Raw genomic sequence first — 22,437 nt, forward strand, 5'->3', positions numbered from 1 at the left:
CTATGCTTGCCAAGGATGGGAGAGGGCGTTTGGCGTTGCTAAGCAAAGACAACGGCTTGAGCCGCCTGAGCTAGTGGTGACATCTCGATTAGGCCTTGGGGACACAGATGGAGCTGCCAGGGGTAAAATGCCAAAGCAGGCCTGGGTGGGCTGGGGGGAGAAGAGAGGGAAGCTGGTCAGAGGGAATAGGGACTCAACCCTAGATGCCTTAGGTTTGTAGAGGTAGAGGGGGCTTCTTCCTTTTCCCAGCCATGTCCCCACAGTGGGTGTGGATGTGGCTGTGGCTGTGGGGGGTAGGGAGCCTTGCTTTGTGCTTGGCATTTACCTGGCTTCTTTGGACCAGGCCAACTGCCCCCCATCTCAGAGTCCCATTGCTAAGAAAGAGATCTGCCAGAGTCAAGGCCCTGGCAGAGAAGTGTGAGGATTCAAGGTTCTCTTTAATTTCCTGACTGCTTCTTAAGAGTAGATACCATTGGTGGTAGATCAGGAAGAGGAAGGTGAGAGCAGAGTGCTAGCCTGTCCAGAATGTAAAATATATATCACCTGTGGGCTCTTTCCTCCTTCCCCTGGCCCTAAGGGATGAGCCTCATGGTTTGGTTCTGATGGCTAAGAAGTCAGCCTTGCTGTGATAACCTTGGCCAGGAACATGAATTTTCAACTTCAGCTTGATTGGTTTGGAGTTTCCCAGAAACTTGGGATATTTGAAATTCCCTCGCCTGAGCTCCTGAGGCCTTGAGGTGATTTGATGACTTTCCCAGTGCTAGCTCCTGTTCCCTCTGCTTCCTGACTAGGAATCAAAGTCCATGGGTTTCCCAGATTGATTTCTAACCCTTGAAACTTATTGTTTGGAGGTAACTAACCCTTTAAAAATTAATTTGAGTATATAACAATCTTCTGGTACTCACCGAGGAAGAAGTGGATGAGAATATTCTTTCCCTCACTTTCATCCTAGAGAGAGCAGCCCTATCCAAGGGTTTCATGAACTGGCACCACTTGGCTATTAAGGGAATGCTCCTTCTCATGCTCCTAACCCAGATTCAGAACCAATGCCTTTTCACCAAGAATCTAATGGCATTCCTTAACAAGTTCTCTGATCTTTGTGAAGTCAGTCCCCATATCTCTCTCCTTCCCTTATCAAGTTCCTTAAGACAGTTTCATATTAAGCAGGTAAATAATTTGTTAGACATAGTTTCTTGGAGTACAAGAACTGTTTTGATTTCACCTTTCCCCCCACCCCTTAGCACTGGGTCTGGCCGTGTAGTAAGTGCTTAAGAAATGCTTGTTAATTGATTTAAACGGTTAATACAGGTTCTCTTTTCATCCTTCCTCTCCCCAAATTCTGTATAATGCCTTACTTAAGGGAGTCTGAAGATGGGGCGAGGACCCGTAGTTGTAGTCTTATCCAAGATTCTCAAGCAGACATATCCCATCCCAGAAGAGGGAATGAGTCTTGGGCCATGAGGCATTTTTTGAAGATCTAAAGACAAAAAAGAGAACTCTTACTTGTTTAGTACTTTAAGGTTTATAAAGCTCACAACAGCCCCATGAAGTTGGTTTAAAGCCTGGGAACCTCCAGAAGTTGAGTAGAGAATGAAAAGGGGGACTTTGATGAAAGACGATCAAGAGTGATTATTTTTTCTTCATTGACCAAACAGAAGGATCTCTTACAGGCAGAGTCCTTGAATTTCTTACTTTGTGAGTAGGGATGGATGGTTCAAATTCTGGCCTCTTTAGAATTCAGTCTTTATTTTCTGAGAGCAAGTCTCTTCACCAAAAGATATCTGGATAAAACAACAGCTGGATTTCCAAACTGGAGATGTTACAAATTCTGTGTTCATGTCTGTGTAACGGGTATCTATGAATGTCAGTAGAAGCATGGAGCAAGGCCCACTCATGCCTGTCTGAGTATGTTTATCTGCATATTCCTGTAACATGTATGTCTATGTGGGGATTAGCAGGCATTTATTAACTGCTTCCCATGTACAAAAAGATGAGGGTAATATGGAAAGGGAGGATTCTCTTCCTTTTGCCCCCAAATTCATACGATCCTTCTCCTTAGGGAACCACATAATCTGCTTGAAAACACGTATAAGATGACTAAAGAATACTTGTATAAAGCAAAATATCAGTCAAATCCAAATGAATAAACTATAGTGCAAACTCACTGGGCAGGCGCTTGAGGGACACTAAGTAGGAGAGTGAGCAGAATCAGGTAGAGTCCATCCCATGAGGAGGGCTTCCTAGAAAAGGCAAGTTTTAAAGTTTGGGGTCAGGAGTCCAAGGATGAGTCTGTGGATTTAGAAAAACAGAACTTTTGCTCTAGCCCCTGCCTAAGAAAAGGCCTACCCATCACCTCCTTTGAGATAAGTCCCTGTGGTGGGTGATATATGTGGAAGTACCTAGAGAACAGTCTATCTGGTCTTCCCAGAAGATCTAGGAGGTGCCTTTGGGATCTGTTGGGAGGGGCCATGTTCCCCATGAAAATGCCTTCCTCCTGAGGCCCCTATTTGTCTCCTTTCCCCAGCTCTCCAAGCCCCAGTCCTGCTTCGCTTCCTGTGGGTGTAAATTGATGATGCTGTTCTTCCCCTCAACCTTATAAAGTGAGGTAGAGAGGGCCCCAGCCGCCCTGTTTCCCTGAGGTCTGAATGGGGCACGTGTGGCTCACTTCTCAGTGCTGAGGGACAAGAGGACACAGTGAGTGCTGGGTGGTTATATTTCTAGCTTCCCCCATTAACCTTCTTCTGCTTTGTCTCCCCAAGGTAGCGGGGACTCATCTCTGGAGAAGGAGTTCAGTGGGGCCCCAGTGGGGCCCACTGTGAGCACCCCAAATAGCCAGCACTCTTCACCCATCTGCTCACTCAGTGGTAAGTATCAAGCCCTCATTCCTACTCCCAACCCCAGTCTTATCCCTGTGTCAGACGTTCCCTTTTACCTTCAGTTCCCTGTTTATCTTTGGTTATCTTTATCCGGCTCCCAAAACCCTTTAAGAGCATTGGGGAGCCCAGTGTCCAAGGTTCCTTTGGTTTCTGGAAGGAGAATGGCTAGTCACAGTTAAGCAAAAATAAAGTTAAACTAGGTATAGGTGGGGGGCATGGGGAACATGCAGTATGAGTAGGGAAATGGGAGTTAAACAAGTTTAAATGCTGAAGAAGCTTCCCGATTCTGTCAAACAGAAAGGGTAATGAGGTATTGCGTGGGGAGGTTGGCAGAGGGTGGAGGGCCCTCGTATTAGACCTAACTATCCTGTTGGGGGGGGGGGGTCCTTGTGACTGCCCCTCCCCAGCTGGCCTTGGATCTGTGACACTCTCTTGCAGTAGTCAGGAATGTAGGTCAGAGCTAAAGTCAGAGCTCTTTCTTTCACCCTCCCTGCCATTAGCTTTATTGAGAAGAGGAATGGGTAGAGGGTGGGAGGATAAACTGGGTCATATATGTCCACCACCTATGTTTCTTTCCTCCCTTGCTCTCTAGTCCACCCACACCCTCCCTGGTCCCCACCAAACCCTCCCAAGACCATCTTGCCACCAATGTCTCTGGTTGGCTTTTTGCCTTGGACTGAATCAGACATCTTGTTTAATGATAGAAAAGTTGAAAGGAATTCCATTTCCCCATATGTGTGCTCTCGTGTGCATGTGCACACACACGCATGTGCACACATACACACACACACACACACACACAGCCCTTTTCCTAGTAAGAGAAGACACAATACTGACTCCCAATCTTTTCACTCTTGAAGCCTGATTACCCAGTGGGTGGATTGGATAGAGAAAGATATTCCAAGGGGCAGCTAGATGGCACAGTGGATAGAGCACCGGCCCTGGATTCAGGAGTACCTGAGTTCGAATCTGGCCTCAGACACTTAACACTTACTAGCTGTGTGACCCTGGGCAAGTCACTTAACCCCAATTGCCTTACTTAAAAAAATAATAATAATTTTTAAAAAATTAAAAAGAGAAAGATATTCCAAGCCGCAGCAGGACCAGGTGCCCCTCTCCATGGCTACTGCTTCCTGGATACTCTTGAATTTTCAAAAGTCTGGCCAATTTGTTTTTTCTGGCCCTAAATTGTTCTCCCCATCTTTGCTCGTCCTTGTCCTAATTAATGAAACATTCACCTCCCAGGTAATTCCATCAAGGTGGAGATGTACAGTGATGAAGAGTCAAGCCGACTGCTGGGGCCAGATGATCGGCTTCTGGAAAAGGAGGACAGTGTGATTGTAGAAGACTCATTGTCTGAGCCCCTGGGTTATTGTGATGGTAGCGGCCCAGAGCCCCACTCCCCTGGTGGCATTCGACTGCCCAATGGCAAGCTCAAGTGTGACATCTGTGGTATGGTCTGCATCGGGCCCAATGTGCTTATGGTACATAAGCGCAGTCACACGGGTGAGCAGAGATGGGGCTCCCAGGGAAGGCTTTCGTGTGGGGTTGCAGGTGGGGAAAGGAAAGTGTTTCTTGGGATATTTGCATAGATGGTAGCTATGAAATAGCTAAGGAGTTACTGGGGGAAAGTATCGATCAGGAAGGGTGTGAGGGGAGGCCACGGAACAAGAAGAGAACGAGCTCTCCTATGACTTATTTCAAACTGGCAGAAAGGGGAACTTGGGCTCCCAACCTCACTTGCTCCTTCTTGGCACCTATCTCATTCATCACAATGAGGAGGTGGTGACAGAAATTGTTCCCATGAGGTTTGGCGGGGGGTGCTGTGTTGAGACCTGGAGGAGTTTCCTAGGGTAAGCTAAGATTGGGATTCCTGGGGACTGTTTCTGGTTCTTACAAGCCCTCCTAGGGCCTCCTTTTTCCCCTTCTCCCTTCTATTTCCCCTCCCCCACCTCCATTAATCTCTTCTCCAAAAATGGACATATGCTTTCACTTCAATGCTTCCCCCCTGGCTTCTAGGACAGAGGAGGTAATTTGGAGCTCAGTCATTGATTAAAGCCAAAAGGCCATCTTGTGCCAATGCCCTTGGAGAGAGACACTGGACTGTCTCTGCCCTCCCTCCCACAAATGCCTGGCACCCATCCCTGCACCATTACACTATTACTGCCCTGAGAGAGACTACCCCAAGGAGTAACTAGATAAAGCAGGAATTCCTAAGGCACAGTCCTGCCTGGCACCATAGACCCACCTTGCCTATTAGAGAGGTGTTCTGAGCCAGTTAGGTGGGGGGTCGAGTCTGGCCTTAAAAACCCTCTCCCTCCCCTCCCCTCTGGGGTCTGTCTCCCTTGCAGGTGAGAGGCCCTTCCACTGCAACCAGTGTGGTGCCTCATTCACCCAGAAGGGGAACCTGCTGCGCCACATCAAGCTGCACTCAGGGGAGAAGCCCTTCAAATGCCCCTTCTGCAACTATGCCTGCCGCCGGCGAGACGCTCTCACTGGCCACCTCCGCACCCACTCCGGTCAGTGAGCCACAGAGAGGGGAGTGAAGGGAGGGAGGGTTGCACCTTGGAACTACCTCTTCTCCTCCAGCCCCAATCCCACTCCACACAAGGCCCTCTGGCTCAGTCGACTAACACGGGTCCCAGCCATACAGAAGAAATAGCGAGTATGCTCTTCGTTTTTGGAGAGTCGATAATTTAGTTGGGGGAGAAAGAAAGTAGCAAAGCTTGGAAAAAAAAAAAAGCCTTAACATTTGCAAAGTTGATGGTGCCTTGTAGCTTTGCCCTTGTGGGAAATGTCAGGGGATATTTGGCAAGACACGTAGTGTCTACCATGAGCTATGCAGAGGAGCAAAGGGGAATAGGAGGCAATGGTGGTGTCTCATAGCTGTCGTCCTCTCTGGTGCCAGAGCCATCTGTTCCCCATTACATCCCCACTTCTGAGCCCTGGGGGAAACCCATCCTCCTACCCCACCTGTTCCAACTCTAAGTCCCACAGGTGTAAGGAGGCCCAGCCTTGGGTTCTTTAGGCACTGAGTCAGGATGTAGGGATGATTCCTAGACCTTCTCCCCCATTCTTTCCTGTTTCCCATAAAGGTCCTCCTAGTCTGGAAGGGAAAGAGAGCAGGTAATCAATCCATCCACAAGTCTCTGCCTCCGTCCCTCTTCTTAGGGCAAGTACAGGGCCAGAGGGTGGCAAGGGCTCGGGATCTGGAATAAATTGACTGGGGCCAAGTCGAGGCTATTGCCCAGCTCAGTCTAGATAGATGCTCATTATTGTGTGAATTCAGGGGGCAGGCAGCCCTTCCCAGCTTCCTCATTCAGTGCAGGGCTCATGGCTCAGGCAGAGGACAACAGACAAGCTGTTGAGAAGGTTCTGGGGAGCCTTTCCCTGAAAACTCTTCCTGATGTTACTCTATCTCTAAAATTCATGGGGTGGGATGGGGGGAGGGGGTTATGAGAGAAATGCACTTGTCATTTCGCCAACCCAACCGCTTCCTCCTTGTTCTTTCTCCAGGCCTCTGACTCTTCAGAGCTCTCCTTCAGAGCTGGGGGGGGACCTTTCCACTCCAGGGTTGGGGCAGCAGAGACAGACAAAATACTCCTTTCCCTAACTTCCTAATCCATCTACTACACAGATAAAAGCAGCTACCCCTGCCCCTTGGAGCCTATTTATTTCCCCTAGCCAGGGAGGTCTGCTGACTCTTAGCAGTGAGTGGAGTTTAGGCTTGAAATGGGAAGGAGGAGGAGTAGGGAGCCTCCCCCTGCTGGTTTGAAACAGGTTGTTTGGGCTCTAGGGATTTGGGCTCACTGCAGGGATGGGACAGGCTGGGTAATTGGGGAGATGCTTTCTCGTGGGAGATGGGTGACTGGTGAGCAAGAGCAGAAAAAGATGGTGTCCAGGGTCCAGCCTCTGGGGGTTAATGTCGACGTGTTCTTCATAACAGCCAAAAGGGTGGCCCTCCCCAAGGCCTGAGCACGTTGCCATTGGCCTGGATGGTGAAACCAGGGGCCATCTCAGGACGGTTTTCATCTCATTGCTCAAATGCCAGCATTTCCAGAGACCAAAACAGCTACAGACCCGAGACAGCCACCTTTCCCTCACTATGGGGGAGACCCAGATTCCTAGTGGTGCTTCCTCCTAGCTTCCTGATGACCTTTATAGCCTGATCAGCAAAACACCCTCTTGTGCCCTCTGCGGCGGCGGCAGTGCTTCCCTTTACAGTGCTGTAGGCGTGTGTATTGCTTTCCTGGCTCTGCTTACTTGACTTTGCATCCGTTCATAGAAGGCTTTCCATGCTTCCCTGCATTCTTCCTGTTCATCATTTATTACAGCATAGTAACATTCCATTACACGCAGTAACAAAAGTTCATTGTTTCTTATATAACCCTCCTCCTCTGCTCACACACCCTTCTCCTTCTCCACTACCCTTACCCTTCAGCTTCAAGCTCCCTAGGGTTCTCTTTAAGGATAGGGCCTAGACCTGTGATTTCAGTGATATAGGGGCCTCTCAGGTAAGGAAACTCCCTCTACCAATGCAGGTGGCCACATTCTCTACAACTTAGTCTTAGAGCCTAGAGCATTGAGGGGTTAAGCGACTTGTCCGGGCTTACATAGCCATGATCTGTCAGTGGTGCGACTTGAACTCAGGTCTTCTTGACTCTGAGATCTGCTTTCTATCCACTATACCATGTTGCCTCTTTAATGGAAACTCTAATACCTCATATTTCCAATATTCCTTCTGCCTCTCCCATAAGAATGTTAGCCTTTAAAAAGCAAACTAACCAAAACAACTATGTTCTTCCTCAGGGGTAAAGAATTATGTTCTTTTTCTTCTTTGTACTTTCCTTTTCTTTTAAACCCTCATTGTCTTTTTTTCTTCTCCTTTCCCCGTTCAACCTCAGTATCTTATTAAGGTCACATCTTCTTGATGCCCTTCATATTTCAGGAGGGGATCAGTATCTAGAGATAGAGAAATAATGTACAGAAAACTCAGGTTAGAAATGGAAGCCAAACTAGGAATGGAATGGAGTGAGAGCTAACTCCCCCTTGACCCCACATAAGTCCCAAGGGCTCTTGGTTCATTGCCACCAGCCCAACATTTTCCCCTCAACAAAAGCAAAAGGTGCGTAAGCAAGAAATCCCCTTTTCTGATAAACAGCCGCTCTTACCCATCCGCCCCGTAGAAAGGTTAAACCACAGCTTGGGGCCCAGGCTCTGATGCCCTGGGGTGTGGCTAGCCTGCCTGTCAAGGGACTTTGTCCTCATCCTCCAACAGCAGCAGCTGGCCACCACCTCCATCCCTGTGCTAGCTGGTAAAAAGGGTCCCTTCTCCCTCCTCCAGCTCTCCTAGACCATTCTCACTCCCTAGACATGTGTTTGCCTCTAGCAGGTGGAGCTATGAAGTCAAACTTAAGGTCCTCTCAGCACCAGGTGTTGAGTGTTCTTTGCCTTTCTGGGGAGCGTAAGTGACCCTAGTACTATTTCTTCCCCATCCTGCCCCCAACCCCACTCTAGTCTCCTCCCCGACGGTGGGCAAGCCGTACAAGTGCAACTACTGTGGCCGGAGCTACAAGCAGCAGAGCACACTGGAGGAACACAAAGAGCGGTGTCACAACTACCTGCAGTCTCTCAGCACTGAAGCCCAGGCCCTGGCTGGAGCACCAGGTGGGGCTGCAGGGCACCTAAGAAGGGCAGGGGGAAGGAAAGATGCTGGGAGTGTTCTTGGCCCAGTGCTCCGGGGGGACAGGGGAGATCACATCAGGGGAGATGCCAGCTCAGCAACACCCCATCTGGAGCAGCCTCTCGTGTTCAGGGCCTTCTCTGTATCAGGTTACCTGTTTTGTACCCTGGACCCTTTGGGCAGCGATTGGTGAAGCCCATGAACCCCTTGGCAGGATAATGCTTTTAAATATACAAATTAACACACATAGGATTAAAAAGGAAACCAGTTATATTGTGATCAAAAGTTTTCCTAAAATAAGATCACAGAACCCCAGTTAAGAACCCCTTAACTAAAGGAAGAAGACACAGTCCTTACCCCTAGTCTAATGAGGGAGACAGATGAGAGCCAGACAAAAGATGAGTGCCAACCGTGTGAGGGGATTGGACCAGATGACCTCTAATATCCCTTTCATCACTGAATCCATTCTCTGATATACAAATATCTGCAATTTACATAGTAAAGTATTGGAAATATTGACAGAGCAGATTTCTGATGAGGGTAAGGCAAGCAAAACCTGATGTCTTCTAGTCCCAGGGCATGCCTCGTCTACCTTGGGTTTCTGGTCCTGAAAGCTATGTGGATCATGGTACCCCTGTCCCATTACTACATTTCTGTCCCAAACTGACCCTCTTTCCTCTCATCCTACTCCCACATCTCCTCCAGGTGATGACATGCGTGACCTCGAGATGGTGCCAGATTCCATGCTACTACACTCATCCTCTGAGCGGCCAACTTTTATTGACCGCCTGGCCAACAGCCTCACCAAACGCAAACGCTCCACCCCCCAGAAGTTTGTGGGTAAGACACTCAAATGAATGGAAGTGGGGGGGGGTTGCAGAGATTATAGGAAATAGTTCTCTGTTTCCTAAAGTCCTTCTGAGTCTTTGGAACCTGAGATAATAAAAATAACAATAACTCCCATTGTGTTTTAAGGTTTACATGCATGGGATTGTGGCTACAGCTGTGTCTTTCTTCCTTTCCCCCCTACCCCAACTCTAAGTACAGTCTTCTAAGCAGTTCTGTTCCCAAGGTAGTCATATTCAGATAGCACAGTGGAGAGGGCCAGACCTGGAGCCAGGAAGACTTGTATTCAAGGCTTGCCTCAGGGACAGACTGGTTATGATCCTTGGCAGGTCCCTTAACCCCTCACTGCTCCAGGAAGCTCTCTCAGACTATGAGCTGCAGAGCAGTTGAAGACCTCACCTGGAAGGGCCCTGAACCAATACAATCACAAGGCCCAGTCTCAATGCCTGAACCTTTGCAAAGCATCGGTGATCTCCTCAGGTTCTCACAACCCTTCAAGGAAGGGGCTATTATTATCCCCATTTTTCAAATGAGGAAACTGAGACTGTGAAGGTAATGGGCTTGCCCAGGGTTACACAACTAGCAAATGTCTTGAGGCAGGATTTGAACCCAGGTTTCCCTGATGACACGTTCCACACACCCCCCTCCCCCCAGTCTACCACTCTCTCCACTGTGCCAGAGGTGTCAAACACTCAGAGGCCTGAAACAGATTAAAATGTCATTGGGAAATATTTAACAAGATAAATAACAATAACACCAGAACCAAGATGATGTTAGGACGTTTTTCTGTTACCATGGGCCCCACAGGGATCTTTCCATAAGGGTTAGTGGCCCTGTCTTCGGACACTGTCCCCATCCCCCAGACACAGCTGCCTTGGGAGCAGAGCTGTCTAGGAGTCCATGTCTGCAGCTACCCTGGGTGGAAAAGAGAGAAAGAACAGACCTGGGAGCTGGAACAGGGAAGAAAGAAGTCAGATTTCACTGGGAGTGTCCCAGCAGTCAGGAATAAGATAGAATCTCCTTCTTTGGAGCCTTAGAGGAGCAGAGTTGGTCCGTCTGTGTCCTGGCCACACACGGACCCTGCCACCCCCCACCCCACCACCCATACACACACACAGAGCCTCCTCACTTCTTTGTATCTTAGTTTGCTAGACTACCTGATCTCCAGTGGTCCTTCTAGCTGGAAATCCCATGATCTTTTTTTTTTGTGTGAGGCAACTGGGGTTAAGTGACTTGCCCAGGGTCACACAGCTAGTAAGTGTTAAGTGTCTGAGGCCGGATTTGAACTCAGGTCCTCCTGACTCCAGGGCCAGTGCTCTATCCACTGTGCCACCTAGCTGCTCCATCCCATGATCTTTTTTTTTTTTTTTTTAGTGAGGCAATTGGGGTTAAGTGACTTGCCCAGGGTCACACAGCTAGTAAGTGTTAAGTGTCTGAGGCCGGATTTGAACTCAGGTACTCCTGAATCCAGGGCCGGTGCTATCCCATGATCTTTTGATCCTAGGAAGTACATAGTCTGCTCTGGCATCCCCAGCTTGGATCCTAGATTCTAGTTTGGGTGAGGACCCCTTTTGAGAGGATCCTGAACTCTTATGGTTGGCAGATCTGGAAGGTGGGCCTGAGTAGAGGGTAGCACACAAAGAAATGCCACCCTTTGGGGTATTCTTTGATTTGGGGGCTCAGGTGCTTTCTCCTTCCCTGCAGGTGAGAAGCAGATGCGCTTTAGCCTCTCCGATCTCCCCTTTGACATGAATTCAGGTGGCTATGAGAAGGATGTGGAGCTGGTTGCACACCACGGTTTGGAGCCGGGCTTTGGTTCACTAGCCTTTGTGGGCACAGAACACTTGCGCCCACTTCGCCTTCCACCTGCCAATTGCATCTCAGAGCTCACACCTGTCATAAGTTCTGTCTACACTCAGATGCAGCCCCTCCCTGGCCGACTGGAGCTGCCTGGAACCCGGGAAGCCAGTGAGGGGCATGAAGACCTGGCTGATGGGGGTCCCCTCCTTTACCGGGCCCGGGGTCCCCTGGCTGACCCTGGGGTCTCCCCCAGCAATGGCTGCCAGGACTCCACAGACACAGAGAGCAACCATGAGGAGCGGGGTGGGGGGGTTGTAACCACCCCTCAATGTCCCTCAAATCAGCCAGCCCCTGCTCTGATTGTGGGGAGCCGGCCCAGCCCTGCCTACGCCAAAGAGGATCCTAAGATGCAGGAAGGGCTTCCCCGGAGTGTTCCTGGCCCTGCCAAGGACGTGCTGCGGGTGGTGGGTGAGGACGGAGAGCCAGTGAAGGCCTTCAAATGTGAGCACTGCCGAATCCTCTTCCTGGACCACGTCATGTTCACCATCCACATGGGCTGCCATGGCTTCAGGGACCCTTTTGAGTGCAACATCTGTGGCTACCACAGCCAGGACCGGTACGAGTTCTCCTCCCACATTGTTCGAGGAGAACACAAGGTGGGCTAGTGATCTCTGGCCTCCTCTCCAACCCAGCCCTTCCCGTCTGCTCCCCCTACCTTCAGAGGTGTCCGGCTCCCCCATCTCACCCCTGCCTCCCACTGTCCGCTTTTCTACCCCACTGAGTTTTGCTTTTGTAGCCTGTCACACAGACATAATCCCTGCCTGCCTGATTTCACACTTGACTCCTCACTCTCTCCACCCTCTCTTTTCTGCAAGTCGCCAAGCTGATTTATTTAAGCATTGTGATGAAACAGGTTTTTTGTTTTGATTCTTCCCTTTTTTTAGCCCCTCCACTTCCCCAAATTCACACTCAGTTATTTAGTAAGATTATTAGCTGGAGGGGTTTTGCCCTCTACAGAAAAAGTCTATCAGATACCTACCATGCTTCCCCCTCATCTCTTCTCCAGTCCAATCCTAATTTCCCTTCCTCTTTCCACTTCTCCACATCCCTAGGACGGTGGGGTGGGAAGCTCTCTAGAGTTTGGAGGGGCATTGCCTACTGCTGTCCCTGATCCTCAGCCCTCACTTACACTGCCAGATTCCTCAGTTCTGGTGCCGGTGCCGGTGCCTCCTGGCCCCACCATAGCTCTGTGGCATTATCTCTCCTCTCTGGGACACCCCTACCCTGGCACTCCATACCTCTCTGCCCTCTCACCTTGGGCAGCTTGCACTGTTCTTGAATGAATGAATGAATGAAGGATTTCCCCCATTTAGGGGAGAAGAGGGTTGAAAAAGTTCACTCCAGGGCACTGTGAGGCTCAGAATCCTCTCCCTCGTTCCCCTAATAATAGGAATACTCTGAAGCCTGCATTTGCACTCTGGGTCTCCCACTAGGATGTGACATCCTCTCCCTTCAACCTCCCAGGGGCTGTTGTGGTCCTCCAAGGGGGCTGTTGTGGTCCTCCAAGCGGGCCGTGTGCTCAGTGGTGGCTTCCCTCCACGTGGGGCACCCTGGTTTGACATCCTCAGGGGTGTGGGAGCTGGGTCTGCACCTTCTGTCTCTGAAGCATTGGGAGTAAGGATCCTTGACAAATTGGAAATGGGGGACAAGGAGAAGACCCAATTCTTCTCTTCCTCTCAATGCTTCCTCAATTGACTCCCTCACCCCAGAAACCTCTCTAGGCACTCAGGGGCTTCCCCACCATATGAAAAACCAGTTAAGTCTATTGCTGCCTGAAGACAAGGAGGAGACCCAGCCCTTCAGTCTTGCTGCCTTCACCCTTCCCCAGCAGGGATTACCATCCCATTCTTGAGCTCTGAGGCTCCATCCTCAGAGTCAGTGGTCATAAGAATGGGATGTTTCTTTCCTCACTTTTAATTATTTCAATATAACCAAAAATGATTGCAGGGTGGGCATATGCCCCTGCCCCTACCCTACCCCTGCCCCAGGGAGAGTGCGTCCAGCACATCTGGACTGAGGGCATCCTTCACTGCCCCTTTCATGCCTGGTGCCAAGGAAGCAGGGAAGGAGGGATTAATTTCCCTCCTGGTTCCTGAAGCATGCTTGGCTGTTCTTGGTGGTCTGGGAGGGAGGCAGAGGCCCCTGGGAAGGGGAAGCATCTCTATATACATGGAGTCCCAGCCCAGGGCCACAGCCACCTGGCTCTCTTGCTTCCTTGAGGTTCAAACCAAAGGCTGTTTTTTTTTCTATGTTAAAAAAAAAAACAAAAAAAAAAACAAAAACACAACCACCTCACAAGTTGCAACACTTGGTCCTTCTCTCTTCTCACCTTTCTCCTCCAACTCCCACTCTCCTCTTCTTCTTCCCACAACCCCTTTCCTCATTGCCTCTTCTGCCTCTTCTCCCTTTTCTCCCTCCTCAGGGATCTCTTAAGGGTCCCCAGGGAAGGATACTGCAGAGTTGGCTGGGGGACACAACCTGGAATTGTGGTACTTGGGCCTCTGAGGAGTCTATCTCACCCCCTTGTGGGGAGGAGATGTTAAAACAGTCTTCTCTTCCTTCTCCTTTACCCTGAGGTCTTCTTCATGAGGCCCAGATAAGTGTAGGTAGAGTGGAGGAGCATCATTGTGATGGACCTGTCTGTTCCTCCTGGACACGTAGCAATAAACAGATGCTGCCAGGGTCAGGGAGGTGGGAGGTGGAGGAACAGGAACAAAGACAGGTAGAGGGGAAGGATGGAGGCTCTCTAAGGGAGGGGTCTTTCCAAGTAGGACACTGTTCTCCTACCTCCCTACTGCACTTTTGCAGAGCAGATCTGGACATTGAGCCCCTTTCTACTCCTCCTTCCCTTTCTCAGCTGGGAACTACTACAGTATTCTGCTTGGGATAGTGACTCCCCGAGGGACTATTCCCTCCAGGGAGATCAGAGCCTTAGGGTCCTACCCACATCCTTTCCCCATTCTGCTTTGGCAACCCTGGGATTCCCCTCCTCCCTAAAAATCCAAAACAAAACAAACAATCATGTTCTGAGGATATTGCTATGCCCAGGAGAGCAGAGACTTGGGGGCTGGGAGCAAGATAAGACTCAAAGGAGGGGAAGAAGGGGACTCCAACACTTTCCAGATCATCACTGCACTTTAACCAGGGTCTAAGACCTCAGATGTGCTCACCCCCTCCTCCCAGCTCCTTTTGTAAAAAAAAAAAGAAAAAAAAAAGAAAAAAAGGGGGAAAAGACCCTGAAACCTATGTGGAGGAAAGAGGTGTTTTCCTTTTCTAACAGAATTAAAAACAACAACAAAACCCTTTCTAAGCAGATACTTTTCCAAACCTTTGGGTTTGTTTTTTTTTTCCATGTCTGTCTCCAAGCTGCAGAGGGATTTTTGTAACACTCTTAGCAGCTTCTTTCCTTGTGTACATATTATATATATATATATATTTTTAATCAGACATTATGATGAACAAAAAAAGAAAAAAAAGAAGAAAGTGCAATACCACCTCTGTCCTCTTTCTCTTTCCCAGGGTTTTCATTTGTATCCTAGACTTGGTGTCTTTCTCAACCCCTGTCCTCTCCTCTTCTGGGTCCCCCCTCCCTTTTTTTTTTTTTTAAAGAGTTCTTTCTCTTCTTAAGGGGAGTCAAACTTGCTTTTGAGACTTAACTGCGAAGCGTTTTGTATCTGTAATATATTGTAAGTAAATATTTGTGTAACGAAGAATATACTACTGTAAGTTTTGTACTGTACTGGCTGAAGGTCTGTTATAAATAAACATGAGTAATTTAACACCTCCTGTCTTTGCAGACTTCCCCTGCTTTGCTGTTCTGGCGAGGAGGGAAAAGACTTTATCACTATGTTTTTATTCTGATTCACTTTGTCCTCAGATGATAAGCAATTTGGGTGATGTAACAGTAAGTTTTAGGAGAGACTAAACAAGAAATCCCCAAGTGAAACTGCTACAGCAAGAGAGGTTGATTTTATTGATTTTATTTTTTTATCATGAAAGTATTTCATTATTTTCTAGTTACATGTAAAAATGGTTTTCAACATTTGTTTTCATAAGATTTTTAGTTCCAAATTTTTCTCCCCCCTCCCCAAGACAGAAAGCAATGTGATATAGGTTATATATGTACAATCACATTAAACAGATTTCTGCATTAATCGTGTTGTGAAAGAAGAATCAGAACAAAAGAGAAAAACCTCAAAAAAGAACAGAAAAACGGAGAGGTTGATTTTAAATGTCAGAATGGGCTCCATGACACACGAGTTTTAAAATCCTGGTTTAGGAGTTGGAGAGACTCCTCCGACCCGCATTGATTATCAGAATAGACTTCCTGGCCTTTTCTGGTTACAGGCACCTCTGGAAAGCATAGGAATTCACTAAACAAATGTTTAGTCTACTATGCACCAAGTAATATGCTAGCTACCGCAGGCAATACAATTAAATATGACCAGGAACCGGCTGCCCCAAATATTACACTTTACTAGGGAGGGGTGGTCACCACCCTTGGCGTAAAGTTCCGATGCTCATCTGTCCCAAACCTAAGGCCTAAGGAGATGTAAGTGGACGGATGTGGAAGAAGAGCAAGAGGAGGAGGAGGAGAAGAAAAAAAACTTAGGAAGGGGCCAAGCTGTGAATGAAAGATTTTATATCTGATACCGGGGGTGAGAGGGAGCCCCTGAAGTTAATATTGAGTACAGGGTGCCGTTTTGTCCCGTGGTGGCAGTGGGATGTGCCTAAAGCTGTTTCATCATCTGCCTTTCTGTTCCCATTCTTTTTTTTGGAGGGGGGGGGGGGAGGAAGGAAGCTGAGAACCAAGAAGAGGATTGAAGGAAATAAAGGGCAGGGACGTGGACTCACTCTGAGGGTGAGATTCCCGGCTTTGGGGGCCCTCCAGGGCTACGTCTGAACTACATTTCCCATCGCGCATGTAGGCTTGCCTGCACATTCAAACTACAACTCCCAAAAGGCAGTCCTTCACATTGACTTGTACTCGGTGGACTGCAACTCCCGTCGTGCCTTGAGACTCTACAGCCGACCGGCTACAACTCCCAGCAGCACTTCTGGGAAAGCCAAAGCCTCGAGGAGCCTGCTGGGAAAGTAGTTCCACATGTATTCTTCCACTTTTAAAGAGAATAGTCCCTTGGGACGCTTTCTCTGAAGTGTAAGACCTCCAGAAACTTATTTTGACACAGGAGATAGGTGTCTTAAAGAATAAGGCCTTTTGTTAAGTGAGTCCTGGTATTGGTTTGTCTCCGAGGAGAAACTTTGTCTGCGCGCATGTGTAGGCGCACGAATCTGTGAATATATAAGAGCGACGGCGGCGAAACCGGATCCTTTTTCAGCTTCTGACTTACAAGATGGTGAGGAAGTGGCGTGGGTTTGGGGTCTGTGGCGTTTGGGAAGGCCGGCCCTTGAGGCTCTTGAAGCTGGGGTATGGGGTGGAACCTGGGTCCGTGAAGAAGGGGGAGTGAAGACTCCGGGTCCAGGCGGGCGAGACATCACGTCGGTAGAGGGAGGAAGGATGGGGAGGCCGGACCCGGGCGGGCCCAGGGCGCGGAGAGAAGCTGGGCGAGGGGGCAGGAGCGGGGTTGGGTGGTCGGGAGGGGGAGAAGCTGCACGCCCGGGGAGAGCCCCTGGCGGTCCCGCGTGACTTTGCCTCCCCGTCGCCCCAGACCAAGAAGAGGAGGAACAACGGGCGCGCCAAGAAGGGCCGCGGCCACGTGCAGCCCATCCGCTGCACCAACTGCGCCCGCTGCGTGCCCAAGGATAAGGCCATCAAGAAGTTCGTCATCCGAAACATCGTGGAAGCCGCGGCCGTCAGGGACATTTCCGAGGCCAGTGTTTTCGACTGTAAGTGCTGCCGGCTGCAGCCCCGATCCCGGCGTTAGAGCCGCGTTCCGCCGGAAGACAGGCCCGAGAGGCGCTTCTTTGAGTTTTAAACCCGCCCCAAACGTGCTAAATTCCCGAGGTCATTCCACGCCTGTAAAGTGGGGGAGGTGGGGGGGGGGGCGGAAAGAGTCCAGAATTTGAAATGGGGCCGTTCCTGGCCGAGTAACTTTGGCTTTTTTTCTAACCTATTAAGGATTAAGATTTATTTTCCTTGATATAGGGCAAGGTAATTTGTGTATTATACGTTACAGACTAGTAATTTCGGGTGGTTAGGTCACACTCAGTGAGCCTAGTTAGTGACGGAAATGGAATTTGAGACTAGAACCCCAAAGGGAATTGTGCAGAGGCAGTCCTTGGGCTCCTGGGGGATGACCGACCTGCTGAAGAGCTCTCAAAAAGCATGACGTTTTAAATATATTTGGGGGTGAGCATGGTGCCAATAATGCTTGTTCCTTCACCAGCTTATGTGCTCCCCAAACTGTATGTGAAACTGCATTACTGTGTGAGCTGCGCGATCCACAGCAAGGTAGTGAGGAATCGGTCTCGTGAGGCACGAAAGGATCGGACACCCCCACCCCGCTTCAGACCTGCTGTAAGTCTCTTAATAGCTGTGAGAACGAAAAAAAGAGGAAGGGGAGCCGGGGGTAGTAGAGTATGCTAGGGTTGCTTGGGATTGAGAAGTTTTAATAAGAAAAGGTCCTAGCTCAGGGAGAGGTGAAAAGAGAAAAAAAATTTCAAAGGATCTCTAAAGATAAATGGGCTGTGGTTGGAACCTCTAGAAAATATATTGATTTGCAATAGAGGGTGGGTACTGTTTTATTAATTCCATGGTAATGGTTTTTGATTAGAGACAGCTCTTCAAAAGTAATTCCTTACAGTCTGACCTATGGGCATTACATACCCTATGTAAAATTTTTTCCCTTGGTAATGCCCATGAAAGGATGCAACAATAAGAAAGCTGTTTGAACCATTTCTGCTTTCTGCAGTGGGGAAATGCTAGGCGTGATATTATTCCCGTGTTGGCTCACAAACTGTCTCTTTTTTTTTTTTACTTTTATAGGGTGCTGCCCCCAGACCCCCTCCAAAGCCAATGTAAAGCTCTATCTGTCTGTCAAAATTCCTGAACTAATCAGAGGAAAATAAAATGGTTGGTTTACCTTATGCTGTGCCTGGTGTATCTGTGGGTTAGGGGGAATATTGTAAGCCTACCTTTTGACTTTTAAAAAGAAACCTTGGTGGGGCAGCTAGGTGGCGAAGTGGATAAAGCACCGGCCCTGGATTCAGGAGTTAGCCGAGTTCAAATTCGGCCTCAGACAGTTGAGACTTACTTAGCTGTGTGACCCTGGGCAAGTCACTTAACCCCTACTACCCTGCAAAGGAAAAAAAAAAAGAAACCCTGGTTATAAAACAGTGTCCTTGCCCCACTATCTACTCAAGAAGTTTTCTAAAGTATGTGGGTAGACAAAATAACAGGTAAGTGCCAAACTTGAAAAGTTTGATTGTAAGACTGAATTAAGGTTTTTGAACTTAAGTAGCTATTAAGCTCTTTAACCCTGAGGTATCTTTACTTTGTCTTCCAACCTGACTTAGATTACTTTTGTTTTACACATATTAAATAATGGTTTTAATGCCTGAATTAATTTTGGTTTGTGATTGCATCTTGAAAGTTGGTGAGGAGCTGGAAGGTAAAGTACATAAAATAAGAGGGGGAGGGCTGGTAATTATAGAGCCAGTGATATTGGACGCCTTCGGAAATTAGGTCTTGGAAGGCTGTTAATTGGGGGCCTGGGGACATTATCAAGTTACTTACTACCAGGTGATACCCAAGCGTTTTATGTCTCCATTTGCCTTTGTGTAACCATATTAATAGAAGTTTACTAACAGCTGAATTTCTCAAAGCTGTGGAATGGTCCAAGGCATCAGTTGTCCATTTCTAGGTTTCTAGATCCCCTAGCTTGTGAAGGTTGGGGTGGGGCAGTGCTACCTGTATCACTTTGAGGTCCTCATACCTTTGATGTTCTGTCCCATAAGGTTTCTATGTGGGTCACAGATCCTTGTAGTTAGGATGCTGAAGGCCCTCTGTCATTGTCCCCATGGAGAAGTAAGTCTCATTCTTCAAATTGGATAGCTATATTATGAAATCTTTCTACAAACTTGGGCATTTAATTAAAGAGGCATTAGCAATTTTGGAGAGCAACATTTCTATCAAGCATCCAAAGATTAGTCAATGAGCACAAAGGTGCAAAGTTTTATCTGTAACTGCTTCAGTTTTATGAATATGAAAGATATGGTCAGGACAATTTAAAACACCTAAGACTTAAATTCTCAGAATAGTCAAAAAGCATGATGAGAGGATGTGAAGCAATCATTGGGGTGTCAGACCTCATTGTAGAAAGCTGCCCTTGAACTCATGAATCACCATTGGAGATTGGATCTGGACTTCTGGGTATGAATGGCAACAAGGTCGGGAGAGCTGGGCTACAGTATGTGTTGGGTGCCTAAAATGTGGGAATCAGGTTGAGGCTTTTAAAAATGCCAAATAGGAAAAGGAATTTGAGTAGGGGAGTGATGTGCTCAGTTGGAGAGCTATTTGAGGGATTGATTGGAGTAAGGAGGTAAGTAGGCAAGAAATGAGGATCCTGAAGTAATGTGTAATGGGTGACAAGTAGATAATGTGATTGCAGACCTGGGTGGGAAGAGTGGATGAGAGGGAAAGAGAATGGGATTAAAGTTAGAGGTTGATTTTGAGATCTATGTGGCATCCATTCAAGATGGTGCAGAATATGCTTGCTGAGCTGATGAGATCACCAAGAGAGATGGCCCAGGTAATGCATTTACAATGAGGGGGTGTTGTGGTATGTTCTGTAGGAGTAAGTGAGAGAAAGTGTCAAATAGTGCAGAGAGAAATTGAGAAAGCCTGAAGATTGAAAAGTCATTTAGAACATTGTGACTTTTGGAAATGGCAGTTTTTTAGTCATAAAAATTAGTTCGGGGCAGCTGGGTGGTGCAGTTTATAGAGCACTGGCCCTGGATTCAGGAGGACCTGAGTTCAAATTTGACCTCAGACACTTAACACTAACTTAGCTGTGTGACCCTGGGCAAGTCACTTAACCCCAATTGCCTCAGCAAAAAAATTAGTTCAGAAACCAGTTTGTACAGTAATTGAAGGAAATTAGTATATCGATGAAATAACAGGTCCATTCTCCTATCTCTCTCTTATCCAAGAAAGGGATGATAAAGAGTAGCTTTCAGGCATGTTTGATAGGCTCCATTGAGGGTTTTATAAGGATGGGGAGACTTGAGAATTTGTAGTTGTCATTTAAGGAAAAAAGCAGTAACTGGGATAGTTGCTTTTTCAGGGACTACCCACTCCAGGCCTCTAATAGGAGGGTGGGGGCATGAACTCCCAAATCTCCATTTAAGGAGAGCTCAGCCCAAATGACTTACCTCTCACCTGGATGTACTACTATGGGAATTCTCTGATGGAGTTCTTCACCATTTCCCCCAACTAGTACATTCTCTGCTGCTCTTCCCTTTCAGCTTCCTTTTGTGTGTGATCTTTTTATTAGATTATAACCTCTTTGAGAGCAGGGATTGTCTTTGTATCCTCAGTGCTTGCCCTAGTACCTGGCACATGGTAGGTTCTTAAGTATTGATTGATCAGTATGCATTACATATCTAGCCTCTTGGCTGGAGTTCTCAATGTCCAACTGCCACCCAAACTCCATTTGGATATTTTCCTGCCTTGCACACCAAAGGCATTTGGTGTTATTAATCTATTCTAGTGGCACCTCAAATTCAGTCAACATTAAGTTCTATTATATATTAGATGGTGCATATACAAATGCTGCTGAGGTCCTTCCCCTCAACATTTTCCTCCCAAAAGTCCCTTTTCCAGACACAAAACTTCAGTGTTGACAGTACCTTTTGGAGTCATCAGAGGTCTAAATTCTTATGACTTTGACTTCAATTTCCTTTATCCTCCCAGAAATACAAGGTACCTACTTCAGTAACCAATCAGCAAAAAATATTCCTTTCACAAAGAATAAAAATCACAGGCGCTCTGGCCCCCAAAAAACCACCTTTTACATAAAAAACATCACATCCAAAAGAAATGTGTGTATATGTATATACCTGTGTATGGATGTCTCTGTCCTTGGCTTTCACTTCTATCAGGAGTATACATAGCCTTTATCATCATTAATCTGGAGTTGTCATTAGAGTTCTTGAGTCAAAAGGTTTTTGTGTTCAATGATTTTTTTGGTGGGGCAGTGAGGGTTAAGTGACTTACCCAGGGCCACACAGCTAGTAAGTGTCAAGTGTCTGAGGTCAAACTTGAACTCAGGTTCTCCTAAATCCAGGGCTAGTGCTCTATCCACTGCGCCACCTAGCTGGCCCCTTGTGTTCAACAATATTGTTAAAATGTTCTCCTAATTCTGTTCGTTGCATCAATTCATACAAGTCTTTGTAAGTTTGTTTGAAACCATTTCATTCACTTAAATCACAATGGTATTCCATCACATTTATATACTATAACTTAATTTAGCCATTTTCTAATTTACATGCACTTTATTGAGATTTCTATTCTTTGCTACTATAAAAATTTTTTTGTGTCCTTAGAATTTGTTTTACTTGGAACTAATCCCTTTCTTAGAGGCAGCTGGATGGCTCAGAAGATAGAGACCCAAGTTCAAAACCAGCCTCAGACGCTAATACTGTGGGCCCTGGACAAGTCAGTTTAATTTTTGTTTGCCTTAATCCAGTGGAAAAGGAAGTGGCAAACTATTCCACTATGCTTGCTAAGAAAACCCCCATGGACGGTATTGGTATGTTATGGTTGGGGGCAGCTAGGTGGCGAAGTGGATAGAGCACTGGCCCTGGAGTCAGTAGAACCTGAGTTCAAATCCGGCCTCAGACACTTTACACTTACTAGCTGTGTGACCCTGGGCAAGTCACTTAACCCCAATTGCCTCACCAAAAAAAAAAAAAAGGTATGTTATGGTCTATGGAATCAAAAAGATTGAGACACAACTGAACAGCAATTTACCCCTCCAATTCATTTTGCTTATTAAAAATTCTTTTTTAGGGAGGCAGAAAGCTGGGAAATAATTTTTATAGCCAGTACTTCTGATAAAGGCCTTGTTTCTAAAATATATTGGGAACTAAATCAAATTTATAAGAATCCAAGTCATTCCCCAATTGAGAAATGGTCAAAGGATATGAACAGGCAGTTTTCTGATGAAGAAATCAAAGCTATCTATTGCCATATGAAAAAATGCTCTAAAT

General features: G+C 47.4%; 2 protein-coding genes across 4 annotated transcripts in view; both read left to right on the plus strand.

Moving 5' to 3' along the window:
- IKZF4 (IKAROS family zinc finger 4) overlaps positions 1-15,036 on the plus strand; it is a 30,026-nt gene extending 14,990 nt beyond the window's left edge. For 2 of the 3 annotated variants that reach the window (XM_043968940.1, XM_043968941.1), the window contains 6 exons: positions 2,760-2,864; positions 4,122-4,382; positions 5,228-5,395; positions 8,394-8,543; positions 9,265-9,399; positions 11,110-15,036. In XM_043968940.1, the coding sequence (XP_043824875.1) occupies positions 2,760-2,864; positions 4,122-4,382; positions 5,228-5,395; positions 8,394-8,543; positions 9,265-9,399; positions 11,110-11,870 (1,580 nt within the window). In that variant the 3' untranslated portion in view covers positions 11,871-15,036. The remainder of the gene's footprint in view (positions 1-2,759; positions 2,865-4,121; positions 4,383-5,227; positions 5,396-8,393; positions 8,544-9,264; positions 9,400-11,109) is intronic. The other variant, XM_043968942.1, reaches the window with a different exon arrangement.
- Positions 15,037-16,461: 1,425 nt separating this feature from the next.
- RPS26 (ribosomal protein S26) lies at positions 16,462-18,312 on the plus strand. Its single transcript, XM_043967152.1, has 4 exons — positions 16,462-16,622; positions 16,935-17,112; positions 17,613-17,743; positions 18,212-18,312. The coding sequence occupies exons 1-4, from the start codon at positions 16,620-16,622 to the stop codon at positions 18,245-18,247; spliced, it is 348 nt and encodes a 115-aa protein (XP_043823087.1). The 5' UTR covers positions 16,462-16,619; the 3' UTR covers positions 18,248-18,312.
- The last annotated feature ends 4,125 nt before the right edge of the window (positions 18,313-22,437 follow it).

The sequence above is a fragment of the Dromiciops gliroides genome, chromosome 5 (genome assembly GCF_019393635.1).
Source record: "Dromiciops gliroides isolate mDroGli1 chromosome 5, mDroGli1.pri, whole genome shotgun sequence".
Classification (NCBI taxonomy): domain Eukaryota; kingdom Metazoa; phylum Chordata; class Mammalia; order Microbiotheria; family Microbiotheriidae; genus Dromiciops; species Dromiciops gliroides.